The sequence below is a fragment of the Garra rufa genome, chromosome 17 (genome assembly GCF_049309525.1).
Source record: "Garra rufa chromosome 17, GarRuf1.0, whole genome shotgun sequence".
Classification (NCBI taxonomy): domain Eukaryota; kingdom Metazoa; phylum Chordata; class Actinopteri; order Cypriniformes; family Cyprinidae; genus Garra; species Garra rufa.
The window spans coordinates 26,925,296-26,941,866 of NC_133377.1; the positions used below are offsets into that span (position 1 = coordinate 26,925,296).

Sequence of the window (16,571 nt, forward strand, 5' to 3'; positions counted from 1 at the left end):
AGACAAAATAAGTTTACCCTGATCTTCAAATTCAAAAAGGCTCTTGATGCATCATTTTTCCCTCTGAAGCATCAGTGAGCATTTGAACCTTTTGTAATAGTTGCTGAGTCCCTCAGTTGTGCTCAGTGTGAAAAGATGGATCTTAAAATCAAAGTCATTGTTGAAAAGGGTTCAAATACACAAAAATGCTGAAAAATCAATGAATCTGTTAGACCTGAAGGATTTTTCTGAAGGATAGCGGGCAGTTTAACCGTTCAGGATGAGTATTAAGAATCAAGTGTATGTAAACTTTTGAACAGGGTTATTTTTATAAATTCAACTATTATTTTCTTTTGTAGACTATACGTAAACATGTTTTATGTGAAATATCTTTTTCAGGTCAGTACTAAGTGAAAAATAACATGCATTTTTTACAATCCCTCTTATTTTGGTAAAATAATTAACATTTTGAAGATTCTACAACGTGTATGTAAACTTTTGACTTCAACTGTATACAGTCGTGGCCAAAAGTTTTGAGAATTACATAAATATTGGAAATTAGAAAAGTTGCTGCTTAAGTTTTTATAATAGCAATTTGCATATACTCCAGAATGTTATGAAGAGTGATCAGATGAATTGCATAGTCCTTCTTTGCCATGAAAATTAACTTAATCCCGAAAAAACTTTCCACTGCATTGTTAAGAAGGCTTCAGGGCGTCCAAGAAAGTCCAGCAAGCGCCAGGATCATCTCCTAAAGAGGATTTTTGGGGCAAAGTCATATTCTCCGATGAAGCCTCTTTCCGATTGTTTGGGGCATCTGGAAAAAGGCTTGTCCGGAGAAGAAAAGGTGAGCGCTACCATCAGTCCTGTGTCATGCCAACAGTAAAGCATCCTGAGACCATTCTTGTGTGGGGTTGCTTCTCATCCAAGGGAGTGGACTCACTCACAATTTTGCCCAAAAACACAGCCATGAATAAAGAATGGTACCAAAACACCCTCCAACAGCAACTTCTTCCAACAATCCAACAACAGTTTGGTGAAGAACAATGCATTTTCCAGCACGATGGAGCACCGTGCCATAAGGCAAAAGTGATAACTAAGTGGCTCGGGGACCAAAACGTTGAAATTTTGGGTCCATGGCCTGGAAACTCCAAAGATCTTAAAACTTGTGGTCAATCCTCAAGAGGCGGGTGGACAAACAAAAACCCACTAATTCTGACAAACTCCAAGAAGTGATTATGAAAGAATGGGTTGCTATCAGTCAGGATTTGGCCCAGAAGTTGATTGAGAGCATGCCCAGTCGAATTGCAGAGGTCCTGAAAAAGAAGGGCCAACACTGCAAATACTGACTCTTTGCATAAATGTCATGTAATTGTCGATAAAAGCCTTTGAAACGTATGAAGTGCTTGTAATTATATTTCAGTACATCACAGAAACAACTGAAACAAAGATCTAAAAGCAGTTGAGCAGCAAACTTTGTGAAAACTAATATTTGTGTCATTCTCAAAACTTTTGGCCACAACTGTACATTCATTCTTAAAGCAATAGTCTACCCAAAAATGAAAATTCTGTCATTGATTACTCACCCTCATGTCATTCCAAGCCCGTAATAAATTTGTTCATCTTTAGAACACAAATAAAGATATTTTTGATGAAATCCAAGAGCTTTCTGACGCTGCATAGACAGCAAAGCAACTGACACATTCAAGATGCAGAAAGGTAGTAAGGACAAAATAGTCCATGTGACATCAGTGGATCAACCTTAATTTTATGAAGCTACGAGAATACTTTTTGGCCACGTACACACTGCAAGTTTCAGGAGTGACAACCGCATTTAAAATGCGGGAGTGAGTCCTGTAAATAATCGTTCCATGTGTGTGCGGAACAGCAGTCACTCCAATAAACACTGCATAGAATTTCTGTAAATGTGGTTGTCACTACCTGTATTTTTCATGAGTTAATGTGTTGTCGAATGTGGTTGTCACTCCCGTATTTAAGTGAATTATGCGTGTACAGAATGCGATTGAGGTGTAAAAGGTGAACTGACAACCAAATTTAGCGGCAGTGTGTACGTGGCCTTTGTGCGTTAAGAAAACAAAAATAGGGACTTTATTCAACACTTTCTTCCATGTCAGTCTTCGATGCATGGTCCTGAGTACCACAATGCATACATGTGGTGCTGCTGACACAGGAGCTTGCGTTCTGACAAAGAACATCCATTGTCTGTATATTCTGGTTCAAATTATTAAGGCTGGGCAATAAATTGCAAATCATCCTCTGTCAAAATCTTCACACGTTTACAAAGACGTAGTTTTATGTACAGTGTGTGTCGTCTTCTGCTTGCAAAAAGGCGCTGCATATACGGGTTCTACGTCAAAACACTGGCACCTGCCAAATTTGTCAAAAATACATATATAATAATGCTCATCCATTTTTCTATACACACACAACAAGCAAAAAAAAAGTACTTTTAAATAATTCCATGCAAATCTGTCTTTTGGCTTTAACCAGCCAATATGTTCAGACTGGCTGTAATTGTGCGGTGTCACACAGCATTTTCACTCTCAGTGTGGACTGACAAATTACTTGATGCTGGAAATGTATCGTGTCGCGCCTGGTTAGGACACTGTGTAAAGCTCAGTTGAATTTGTTCTAGATCATTAAACATGACTTTATGGCGCTTTGGAAGCTTGTCTGCAGAGGTACTTTCATAGAAAAACGCTGTCTGTTCAGTTACAAACTGACTGTAGGACTCCAAACTCTCCACATTTCTGATCTCTCGCTTTTTTAACAAGCCTAATTCTACTGATTAACCCATTAGCGAATGCTCTGTGACCTGAATTATGTGTATCAAATAACGGGGACACGCAAAATGTGCAGTATTAGAGGCCACCAGATCTAAAATTTAGGAGTAATGCACAAGGATAATGAGATGTAAATGTACCCGGACCACAAAACCAGAGATTGATACATCATGTGAAAGCTAAATAAATCTTTCCATTCTAAACTTTCCATTAATGTATGGTTTGTTAAGATAGGACAATATTTGGCTGAGATACAACTATTTGAAAATCTGGAATCTAAGGGTGCAAAAAAAAAAAAAAAATCAAAATACTGAGAAAATTGCCTTTAAAGTTGTCCAAATGAAGTTCTTAGCAATGCATATTACTAATCAAAAAAATTTTATATATTTAAGGTAGGAAATTTACAAAATATCTTAATGGAACATGATCTTTACTTAATATTCAAATGATTTTTGGAATAAAAGAAAAATTGATCATTTTGACCCATACCATGTATTTTCGTCTATTGCTACAAATATGGTCCAGAGTCACAAATAGGCATGACTGGTCAGAAATTGTGTAAATGTGAATGGAAAATCTAAATGCTGGTAGCAGACTGTAATGTGTACAAACACTACAGACACATAGTTGCAGTAAAATGGGAGAGGAAAAAGCAAAATGGATACACAGTCATGTTGAAAGCACTAACGGAGAAGACAAAACACACAGAATGACAATGTATCATGATGCATTCATGTGGGACAGGGGTTGAGGTAACAGCTGGCGTTATCTCATTGACTGCTTTAGCGTCGACCTGGAACATGGTGAAAAGGCGCATCTTGTTAGAGCAAAAAACAGCACAAAACGCACGACAGTTCAACGCAGCAGTAAACCTTTAAATATGTATGCGTAAATGTAATTAACCCTGACAAACGTGCAAAGACTCATTATACCAGCTGCTAAAGATACCTCTGCCTGCTATGTACCATTATTTTGGTGCATATATATGACAATAATTAAATAGCATTCTTGCTTGTGCTCATTTAGTGGAAAACAGAAAGAAAAGCGTATTTTACTTTTACAGAGCGAATCTAATCTAACCGGCTACAATGGCTGTTTTGAAAAATATTTTAAGAAAAATAAAGTACACTACCAGTCAAATGTTTTGAAGAGTAAGATTTTAAATGTTTTTTAAAGAAGTGTCTTCTTAGTTAAAACAACAGTTTTCTATTTGAATATATATTAAAAAATAATAATTTATTCATGTGATCAAAGCTACATTTCCAGCATCATTACTCCAGTCTTCAGTGTAACATGAGATTCTAATATGCTGAGATTTTTTCAGGATTCTTCTATTCTGATGACTAGAAAGGTCCAAAGATCAGCATTTATCTGAAATAAAAAGATTTTGTAATATTATACACTATATCATTCAAAAGTTTGGAGTCTTTTTATTATTTAGCAAGGATGCCTTAAATTGATCAAAAGTGATGATAAAAACATTTATAATGTTACAACAGATTTCTATCTCAAATAAACGCTGTTCTTCTGAACTTTCTTTCATTAAAGAAACCTGAAAAAATTCTAATAGCCATTTTCAACATAATAATAATAATTAAAAATGTTTTTTAAGCAGCAAATCAATATTAGAAGGATTTCTAAAGAATCATGTGACTGGAGTAATGATGCTAAAAATTCAGCTTTAAAAATCACAGGGATAAATTATATTTGAAAATATATTCAAATAGAAAACAGTTATTTTAAATAGTAAAAATATATTTTAAAATTTTACTGTTTTGCTTTACTTTGAATCAAATAAATGCAGGCTTGGTGAGCAGAAGAAACTTCTTAAAAAAAAAAAAAAAAAAAACATCTTACACAAAATCTTACTGTTCAAAAAATTTGACTAGTAGTGTATATTCTTTTAAATATTAAAATATCGCTCAAAAGGCTAAAAATGTGACTGCTGACCATGTGAAAACAACATCCATATTAAATACTACACTGAGAGTAAATACAGACCGGCAGATTAGGAAAAAAAACAGCCAACACATTTGTAACAAACTGATTGAAAGTCTAAGACCGAAAGCAATGGTGCTGGTCACGATTAGTTTGGATTCAGTGCAGTAAACACCGTGATTTAAGTGGTGTTTATACTAGTTAGTCTTCCTATAGCAGCAGGGGCTGCAGTCTCTCTGGCTGAAGCCATAGAAACAAACTCCAAAACAACACAAACAGCGACAGGCAAATTTGTATGCTACCAACGTTTGAGTTTTCCATTCACGTTTACAAATTTCTACAGAATCATGCCCGTGAAATCAAATCATGGCTGTGTCAAAGTATGTACACAGAAACAATACCCTGAGGCGATATCATTGACATTATCATAACATTAGTGCGACTTACGTAATGCCACTACACAAAATAACGTTTTGCGACTTGTGTATAAAGTTCAGGGTAGGATGACTTTATCTTAAAGGGTTAGTTTACACAAAAATGAAAGTTCATTAATCACTCACAGTCATGTCATTCCAAACCTGTAAGGCCTTCATTCGGAACACAAATTAAGACATTTTTGATGAAATCTGAAAGCTTTCTGACCCCTGTATAGAGTAACCCAAATGTTTAAGGCCCAGAAAGGTAGTAAGGACATTGTTAAAATAGTCCATGTGGCATGTGACATCAGTGGTTTAACCTTAATTTTAAAAAGCTAGGAGAAAAGCATTCATTAACATGGATTCAATAAATATGCAGAGCTGAATGTAATGTTCTTTTTATGGTCTGTTTAAGACTCTGAAAGTGGAAGGTCACAGGCAAAGCTTATCTTGGCTGGGACGGTCTGTTTGTATTACGCTCTTTAGGTGTTCCACCCTCCTGTTTCAGTCTCTCCAAAGCAAACCTGCACTCCTCCATCAGATAAGACTCAATCCAACCACCTGAAAGACTTCTACTCTGTTTGAGGCAGTCAAACACCAGGTAAAAAAAGAGTGAAGTGATGGAAGTCACCTCAGGTCACTGGCAGGTTTTCATAGTGGACAAAAATGAAAACGCCCATGGAAAAAAAAAAAAAAAACACACACACACACACATACACACACAAGGAGGTAAAGAAATAAGGCTGACTTAAACTCAGCTAGTAATAAATAAAGCAATTGCCTTGCAGGAAAAACAAGCAAAGGAGTCGCGACTGCTCATTAACGAGTGAATTTACACCTTTCTGCAGCCTGTACAGTTCAAGGATCCTTGTTTTGCATATGAAGGGTGTTTAAATATCCATTAGACCTAATAATTTGTCAGGCACAGCCCTACAGACCAAAGACAGGGAGAAAAACATGCTGTGATGGGAAGGGTGGGAGAGGGTCACCCAAACACACATTGTCATATGTACACACCCTGTAGCAGAGGAGGAGAATAAATTAACCGCGAGGATACCACAGGCAATGTCAGAGTCGCTGAGTTAATGTATACTTGGAGAAGCGATGCACTACGCTTGAGGCTGAAATACTTCCCATTTAAAATTAGTACCAACTCAACTCTTCTTTATAAATGTATTGTAAGTCATTACAGTCAGTTGTGGATTCAAAGGTGCTCATGTTGTCCCCTCTAATGCCTTCAAAACAGACTCAAATGTTAAAATATATATTTTTAAATCCAAGCCTGCACCACACTAAGAAGCAGACGGTATGATCAAAATCTTATAACATGGCATGAATACTTTTATATCACAGTAACTAAACAGTGTGTATTTTTATTTTATAGATAGATGGATTGATAGATGAAATGATAAAAAGATATATAGAACGATATAACAATACATTGATAAATAGAACGGTAGATGATAGAATGATAGATGGATAGATGCAACGATAGATAAATAGAGCGATAGATCGATAGGTAGATAGATAGAACAATAGAGCAATAGATAGACAGATAGAACGATAGATGGAATGATAGAACAATAGAACAAAATGATGGAACGATGGAACAATAGATAGAACGATAGATTGAGAATGAATGAACGAATGAACAAACAAACGAACGAACGAACGATCGATCGATAGATAGAACAAAATGATGGAATGTCAAAACAATAGATAGAAATGAGAATGATAAAATAATAGACAGATACATAGACGATAGATAGGACGATAGAACGATAGATAGGACACTAGAATAATAGATGGATAGATGCAACGATAGAGTGACAGGTCAATAAATAGAGCGATAGATCGATAGAGCAAAAGATAGACAGATAGAACGATAGATAGAATGATAGAGCGATAGATATACAGAACGATAGATGGAATGATAGAACAACAGAACAAAATGATGGAACGATGGAACAATAGATAGAACGATAGATTGAGAATGAATGAACGAATGAACAAACAAACAAACGAACGGACGAACGATCGATCGATAGATAGAACAAAATGATGGAACGTCAAAACAATAGATAGAAATGAGAATGATAAAATAATAGACAGATACATAGACGATAGATAGGCGATAGAACGATAGATAGGACACTAGAATAATAGATGGATAGATGCAACGATAGAGTGACAGGTCAATAAATAGAGCGATAGATCGATAGAGCAAAAGATAGACAGATAGAACGATAGATAGAATGATAGAGCGATAGATATACAGAACGATAGATGGAATGATAGAACAACAGAACAAAATGATGGAACGATGGAACAATAGATAGAACGATAGATTGAGAATGAATGAACGAATGAACAAACAAACAAACGAACGGACGAACGATCGATCGATAGAACAAAATGATGGAACGTCAAAACAATAGATAGAAATGAGAATGATAAAATAATAGACAGATACATAGACGATAGATAGGACACTAGAATAATAGATGGATAGATGCAACGATAGATAGAGTGACAGGTCAATAAATAGAGCGATAGATCGATAGAGCAATAGATAGACAGATAGAACGATAGATAGAATGATAGAGCGATAGATATACAGAACGATAGATGGAATGATAGAACAATATAACAAAATGATGGAACGACGTAACAATAGATAGAACGATACATTAAGAATGACAGAATGATAGAACGATAGAACAAAATGATGGAAAGACGGAACAATAGATAGAACGATAGATTGAGACTGATAGAATTATAGAAAGATAGATACATGGATAGACAGAATGATAGAATGATACATGGATGGATGGATGGATGGATGGATGGATGGATGGATGGATGGATGGATGGATGGATGGATGGATGGATGGATGACAGAATGATACATAGATTGAACGATAGATGGAATGATAGAACGATAGAACAAAACGATTGAACGACGGAACAATAGATAGAATGATAGAATGATAGATATTATAATATATAATAGATCATATTTATAATACATTTTGTTGTAATGTGTTATATAATATATCATTAGGTACTGTATTTTTATTTTCGTGACAGTGAATATTACATACCAACATATTTTATTATTACTATATTATTAGTATAAACAATTTATATTATTATTATTATTTTTTATAAATAATAATTAAGTTACATAAGTGCATAGTCATATAATGCATGTTTTTATTCCAGTGACTAAAATACTTTAATATTTCATTTTAGAACTTCATTGACGAACACCAAAAGGCAAAAGATTACTCAGATGACAGATGAATTATAAATGGCCCTGGGCTGGTTTTTGTTTTGCTTTTTTGGATCAGATTTTTTAAATCATGCCATCTCACAGTATAAACAGTATAACAAAATATTTTCTAGCATTTTAGTATATACAGTCATATCACCCCAGCCCTATTTTGGTGTTTTGGTGGCCCACAACACAACACCCTACCCTAGTCAATTTTGGGTCCTTTGCTGCTTCCATTTCTGAGCCTCTACAGCCCATTACACATTTAATAATGCAACCCTGCCTCATTCTCCCTCCCATGATGCACAGCCCATCTCACCGACTACACCTGTGATCTCACAGGCTGTAAAAGCAAATAAACAACTCGCGGTCTCTCACTCTATGCTGAAACCACACCATTCTCATTCTCACTTCTCTCCAGGCTGAGCTTGATGAGGCGTTCTGGCTAGCAGTCTCTGGAGAAGCCCTATAAAAGCTGAGTCCCAAACCTTCACTCCAATACAGGTTTCTGTTGAATTACACTGCAATTTACTTCACCGTTTACTAGCAGGACTATCGACGATGACGTTTTTCTGCCTTAGTGATCACTGACGAGCTGGCAGGTAGTAAACGGAGGCTGGCAGGCCAGATACAGTGTGATAAAATACTAAAGCTTACACTCGTGGGGGAGTTTAATGTGTGACAAAATGCAAGGATGAGCAATAAAAGTAAAAACCTCCTGGTGCAATTTAAATCAATGTTGCTTAATTTTAAATTTAACAGTAAACAACAGTAAATAAACAATATACGACAATTTTTTAGTTGGTTAAACAATAATTTGAATACTAGCATCATCTTACATTTGTAAACTTTGGCTAACTGTAGAATAGTAAATTGGCAGATTAACAGTTAAAAAGGTTGGTGGTTAAATTTTCTTAATGATGGATAATACATCTACTTATTCGGCTTTCCTATTTTGTGTGTATGTGTGTACTGAAAAAGCTGAGAAGGGCGAAGGATTACAAAATGAACAAGGGAAAGAAACCTGCATAGCAAAGGTGTGTTTCTAATCAAATGGCTGCTTATAAAATCTGAAAGTTGTTGACACAGTCTTATCAGGCACAGTTTAAAGCAGAACGATCTAAATTGCATTTGGAATAGCAGGATCGCTATCTAGCAGCGAACACATTTATAATGTTTCCAGGAATCTTATTTGTGTATATTCTCTATCTGCACTCCATCAGTACTTAATGTAGCACATCTCAACATCCATGTCACTAAATCATTCGCTTTCTCCTCAAAGCAGCTTATAATGATTTCAATATTTCTTCAGGGAGCCCGAAATATATTCAGTAGAGATTTCATTTTTGAGAAAGTCAACTGGGTGGCATCAGTGATGGGTATTACTTAGTGCACTGATACAATGAGAACCAAAATGAAGCTAAATTTGATCCGTGAGAATTTTTTTTATTTTAAATAATCGAAACAGTAATGATGGCAGATGGCCTAAACTCTACCTCAAATGTCATTTAGAAAATGAATCCTGTCTGAATAGTGCTAACAAATGATTATGGCAATCAGCACAACTTACCTTCATCAAAGTCAGCATCGTCCTCTGTGTGTTGAGGAAAAGGGAAGCAGTTGGTGATCTCCAGCCTGTCCTCCACCACCAGCCCCAGCAGCACCCCCTGCACCACCTCACTGCCCTGACCTTCCTCCTGGTAATGCTTGATGATCTTCATCACCACCTAAAACACAAAAAGACAAGCTTGAAGATCCGCTAACACTCAGACTTGACTGAATTTCTGTTTTACAAACTTACTTTTACATGTTGTTTACATATAAATGTGTGGACACAACCACCCTACAATGATAAAAATCCATTCACTCCTTTTAATCCCCAAAAAACCTAAACATTCTCAATCAATGGCTGCTTAAAAATACAAAGTAAGTTTTTTTTAAGGAAAATTAATACTTTTATTCAGCAGAGATGCATTAACTCATGGTGGAATGACGTACCCAATTCAGAGCCCTTAGCCATCTTCAAGAATTGGCTAAAAACATATCATGTTCTCTATTTGACTCCAGCACTCTCTATTCTATTTCTATTCTTAAAACTATTCTTTTTATATCTTCTATCTTTTTTCTTTTTATTTATTATACAATTAACAAAGAAAACACTAGCTTGCTCTATTCTTCTCCTATTCTATCCGTTTTCTTTTTATTTACTCTATAACGTTGCTTCCATTGTCCTCATTTGTAAGTTGCTTTGGATGAAAGCATCTGCTAAATGAGTAAATGTAAATGTAAATGTAATATCACAAAAGATTTATATTCCCTATAGAGCAATTCAGGAAATATAGTAGAAAATATAAACTTGGACTTGTGAGAAAAAAAGTCAGAACTGTAAGATAAAATAGGTAAATGTTGTGTAAAATGTTTTAGGCTTAAATAGTTCTTCATGCTGTAACTGTAGGGCTAATATAAAATTACCCCTATAGAGACAGAGCGCATTTAGGCCATGTCCACACTGGAGGGGAAAACAATCCAACACTCTCCATTGACTTTTTGTATTGTGGGAAGCTGACTCCGTCATTTTTGAAATCAAAAATCAAAACAATGTCTAAAAGCTGCTATGAGACAAGGTGTACAGTAAACAAGCTAAAAAACACAGAAATACGTTTTTATAAGCTATTGACCCAAAAAATGAGTGTTTAAGGACACAAATAGTTGTAGATGTTAGGGCATTTCACATTGGGCCATTCAGTTGGATCATTTTTCTAACAAAATGAAGGTAAGGAAAAGGAGAACTGACATAGATCAATAAAATGTAGTTTCTTAATATATCTCCTTCTTCCAGGGTGGTGAAATAATCCTTTGACATGGTTAAAAATAATGAATGTTTACTGTCGAAAGTAATAAGACACGTTGTGCTCTACTTTGTGTCCTTTGTGTTTGTTTAACTTGTTTACTGTACACCTCGTCACACAGCAGCTTTTAGACATTGTTCTGATTTTTGTTATAAGCCAGAAATGACAAGGAGGCAGCAATAGCAATAGCCAAAAATACATTGTATTGGTCAAAATTATTGATTTTTCTTTTATGCCAAAAATCATTAGGGTTTATTAACTAAAGATCATGTTCCATGAAGATATTTTTTTAAATTTCCTACCACAAATATATCAAAACTTAATTTCTGATTAGTAATATGCATTGCTAAGAACTCATTTGGACAACTTTAAAGGCGATTCTCTCAGCATTTAGATTTTTTCGCACCCTCACATTCCAGATTGTTAAATAGTTGTATTTCAGCCAAATATTGTCCTATCCTAATAAACCATACATCAGTGGAAAATTATTCATTCAGCTTTCAGATAAAATAGGAATCTCAATTTTTTAAAAAAAATGTCCATTATGACTGGTTTTGTAGTCCCGGGTCACATATCTGCTTTAAAAGAAAAATTCTAAAGCTATTTTCATGCATTTATGAAACAAACTTAGCCTTAGTCTTGGTGGTGTGCTTATATAGTCTGAATAGGTATATAGTCTGAATAGTCCAATGGAAAGCATGGTCTGGAACTATAAATGATTAAGGATGGACAGTTGGACAGTCAGGATTCCTGGAAAGGTGATGAAAGGAATTTGGTAGTAAGTGGATTTGGAACAAAATAGAGCTTAATCTTTAATCCGTAAACTTGAATACAGATCATAACCATTCGGAATTAGAAATGTCCCCTATAGATAACAGATGAGGACAGATAGAGAATGGGAAAATCCGAGAAGGCATGGGAGTGGGGCAGCGGTAATAACAGTGGATTAAATACCACAGGTGAAGAGTAAAGCATCCCACACGGCAGCGATAAGCTCAATGGCAGAGCGAAGCTCCGCGTTTTTATAGAAAAATCTAATTCATCTTCAGCCGAGCAGAGCAGGGGCTCGAATCTGTCAACAAAGCAGTATCGATCCTTGGGTCTAGGAGGCCTGGCATCTAACACAATAATAGATTTTCAATTGTGACCAACAGCAAGCACAACCGTATTTAAATCCTAACAACAAAAAAATGTCATATGTTAAAGCCTCAAAGGTTTCAAATAAAAATAGGTGAGAGATACACTGATAAACCTGTGCACTGCATTCACTGGACCAGTACTGAAAGGTCAGTGGGGCACAAAGAATAGACATGGTTAACAAGATCTTGGTTCAGAAACCTTTGACATAGGTCTGTGCTTAGATCTCCCAATGCTTAACCAGGATTAAGGAACCAATGTGGGGGAAGAAAAATCAATACAACACACCATCCATTCATCTTCAAAGCCTGATCCTCATCCAGAGCTTGTGCTTGGAAGCAATTTCTATAAGAGTTGAAAAGACTTTTACAAGCAGAATCTAGAGTTCTCATAGTGGAAGATCCAAAATACCCTCCTGCCTTTCACAAGGTAGGTCCAAATGCCATAGACATTCACATTTCGAAAATAAAATTAAATTAAATACTTTCCATTCCAAATACATATTTCAGCATTTAAATGACCCAATACTACTTACTTTCTACTCCAGGTGGTCCAGAAGAAAAGCTGTCAGAGTTGACAAATTTGTCCAAACTATTTTATTACTGAAATTAACTATCTTCACTGTTACTTATAGAATGTACATCATTAAAACCTCAAAAACCTGACAGCAAATATTCATGCCCATAATGCCTTAAATAAGAGGCAGAGGTATGACTGATCGTAAGCTGGCAGGGGTCTAGAATTCCTGTTTGTCAGCTGATGGCTGTATTGGTGGCTTGCCATCTGATTATCAATAAAACTGACAGCTTTTGAATAAGCAAGCACTTAGGCCATTAGGCAGGACTCCAGCAGGCCAAAGAGCCAGCAGTAGCTTTAGTCACATTAAACCAGGCCTCCTATGCCTTCAAATTTCACGATTTGGATTCGGATTCACAAGCATGCGATTTGATTCCATTTCCGATTCGATTCGATGTTGATTATTTTGGATATTATATATACAGTAGATGCCAAATTTTCAAGGAAAAAAAAATCTCTCAACTAATGAAATAGTGAAATATACATTTAAATCAATTGGTACTACATTACTAAAATCCTGAAAGTTAAAATGAACTGATTTGTACCCAAACATAACAGTAAATAAAACATAATGAATGTGTCATATAGTACATATATTTAACAAAATGCTCGTTTCTAGAGTTCATTTTTCTATCTGACTAATCAGTTTATGGTCACTAAATATGTTTTTTTTTCTGAGGTAAATGTGATGTCACGTGACATATTGTTTACAAGCCGTTATATTGACGTCTTTATGCAGTTGAAACACTCATTGAGTCATTACATGAGACAGGATACAGATTTTGGTAAGTTGTACTCTTTCTTTTAAGTTCTTTTGAAGTTCATTCATGTTTATTTAGTGCTGTAACTTGTAATAAAGCGGGGGAGATTCATCTTCTCCTAAACTGATGTGCCAAAGTGACGTCACTCCACATTAAACAGCGGCAAAACTATCAAAAACAACAAAGTACAAAACTTACTGCAATTTGTTGGATATGAAGCTACAATGTTTCATTTATTAATGAAAACAGGCTAGACTAATCGATTTTTGGGATTTAAGAATCAATATTGTTTCATAAAAATGAGAATCAATTAAAGTTGAGAAATCAATATGTTTACCCAGCCCTAAAAACAATATGATTGCTTCAAATAATCCAACTAAAATCCAACTAAAATCAATGACTAACCCACCGGAGTGGCAGAGGTTGAAACAGAGCAGTGAATGAATCTGAATAGGCCTACTTTATGAATAAACTTTCTACAACGCACTAAACAATAAATGGACTATTAATAATTAAAGCATAAAGAATAAAGAACTCACAATATTTTATTCTAACAGTGTACTCAATGTTTTTAGGGGAGCAGGTTTTTTGTTAAAGGTTTACAATAATATCTAAACATTTAAATATTTGCAAAATGAATGTAAAAAAAAATAACAATGACCATGCAGTAAACCCAGATGGATGTGCAACCTACGGTAGTAGTAAATATATGTGCTTGTAAACTAAAAGGTTACAGAATCAGCATAGTGTCAATTCACAAAATCTCTCTATTGTTTAAAAATAATAACTTTCTGGATGATTCCAATCTAGTTCATATTGGATAACGCTATATTGTAGCTATTCACGAAAGATTCTGGCAGAAAGATTTAAAAACACAGCAAAGAAACAGCCAGTGTGGAAGACAAAAAGTTCACAGTGTGTACGTCTGGATGTGTCAAGTTTCGACAAAGCCCTTGCTCATTGTCTTAGTGGGACAAGGTGACTGGGAGAGCTACAGAGCAAGTGGCATTCACAGGTCGAAAAGAGAGTGATTTCTAACACAAGCCGAAGTCACCAGGGATCCAGAGTGAGAATGAGGAAGGCATTGAGTGCTAGTCCCTATAGTCCATCTGTCAAGCACATTGAAACTCAGACACCGCAAAGTCACAAGGAAGAGAAGCAAGAGTCTTCAGCAAGGTGCACACCAATCAGCTTCTCCGAAAAATTTAACATATGACCTCAGGTGAGTTTCAAGCAGATGGACATCTACTTTGTGTCAGAACTAAGAGTGTAGAAGCTATATAAATGCTGGTTTAAAAGATGCTTAAAACTTTTTGGAGTTATGAAATGGTGAAAAAATGTCTTTTGGACACCACAACACAAAAGAAGAAAAGCGGCTTTGAATCAGAGTGGTGGTAGACTCCTGTTGGCACTTTGACCTTAGCCGGAAAATGGCACAGTGGGCAATTGTGAGGAATGCTGAAGGACAAATACAAAATCAAGATTCGTTGCTAGCCAGAGTCTTATTGTGTGCCCTCTGAACCAACTCAGCTATCAATTTTTTACGCTTGCTGTAGAAGTGCTCTAGGTTTACGGCGAATCAACTTCTTCTCTCAGCCTGTTAATCTGCACTTCACAGCCCGCCGTCACTGTGCTATCACCTCGCGAAGGGCCCTCAAGGGCCGTATATAAGCTCACTCGCACTCACCTTCTGTCACGATCTGAAGCCACCAAAAGGTTGTTGAGAGAGTGAATTACTGTGTCTACATATTTTAAAGACAACTAAACACATTTATAAAAAGCACTGGAGGACAGATACCTAACACGCCACCAACAGCGTGGAATTTATCCATTTGTATGATGGGAACTAGGGCTGGGCGATATGGCCTAAAAATAAAATCCCCGATTTTTTTCACCAAAAATCCGATTTACGATTTAAATCGATCCCCCCCCCCCCCTACTACTTTTAGCATGTAAAGAAACCCCAGCTTTTCCACAATATATATGGGCACCATATATTTTGCAATATACATTGCAAATCAGTGATCGCTTTCCACCAGGCCCCATTCTTATCATACCAGACACAGTAAATGTTTGTAAGACAAATAAATATAAGATGGGAGGAAAATATATATTGCCATGCTTTTCTCTTGCACTTATATCGTATACAAAAATATACAATTTTGAACAGAAATATTAAATGATTTAAAAAACTGAAACGATCTGCCAGCAGGTGGTGGTAAGACACTGATTTAATTACTGAATCATATCATTCATTTGATTCGTTCGAACGGATGGTTCATTCAGGAATAAAGCAAGTGACTCTTTATGAATGGGAAATTGAATCATTTCACTAGATTCGTTTAAAAACGCGCGTTCATTCATAAACGAAACACCGCTGTGTTTGAGTGGAGATGCGCAGCGGCTCAGCTGTGACTTGTTTCAGACCACTTTTGACGACGAAATAGAGCAAAATCAGGCAATAGTGTTATAGTCAGACAATGTAAGTCACTTAATAATTAATAACTTCTTGTTTATTTAACTGTTATAATAAATCAATATCTCGTTTACAAACTCCCTTAAAAATGATTAAAAGCTGTCACTCATCTTAGTTCGCAATATCACAAAGCTCTATTATAATAAAAGAAGCTAATGCCCATTCAGTCTCTTATTTACACTTTCTCTACACTTGAGATACATTAGTCAACGTGCAAAACACAGAGAAACCTTTGAAGCTCCACTCAGCGCAAATACAAATATGCTGGTCGGGTCAGTTGCACATGGTGCTCCTAAATATTTTTTTCATAGTCGTACGCAGTAGTTTTTTTTGCCCTTGAACTGCTAAGATTCTTTTT

The 16,571-nt window shown here is 35.8% G+C and overlaps 1 protein-coding gene across 1 annotated transcript in view; it reads right to left on the reverse strand.

Moving 5' to 3' along the window:
* The window catches only part of eif3hb (eukaryotic translation initiation factor 3, subunit H, b), a 91,485-nt gene that overhangs the window by 62,532 nt on the left and 12,382 nt on the right, over window positions 1-16,571 (reverse strand). Inside the window, exon 2 of the mRNA XM_073822279.1 lies at window positions 9,985-10,141. Within this exon, the coding sequence (XP_073678380.1) occupies window positions 9,985-10,141 (157 nt within the window). The remainder of the gene's footprint in view (window positions 1-9,984; window positions 10,142-16,571) is intronic.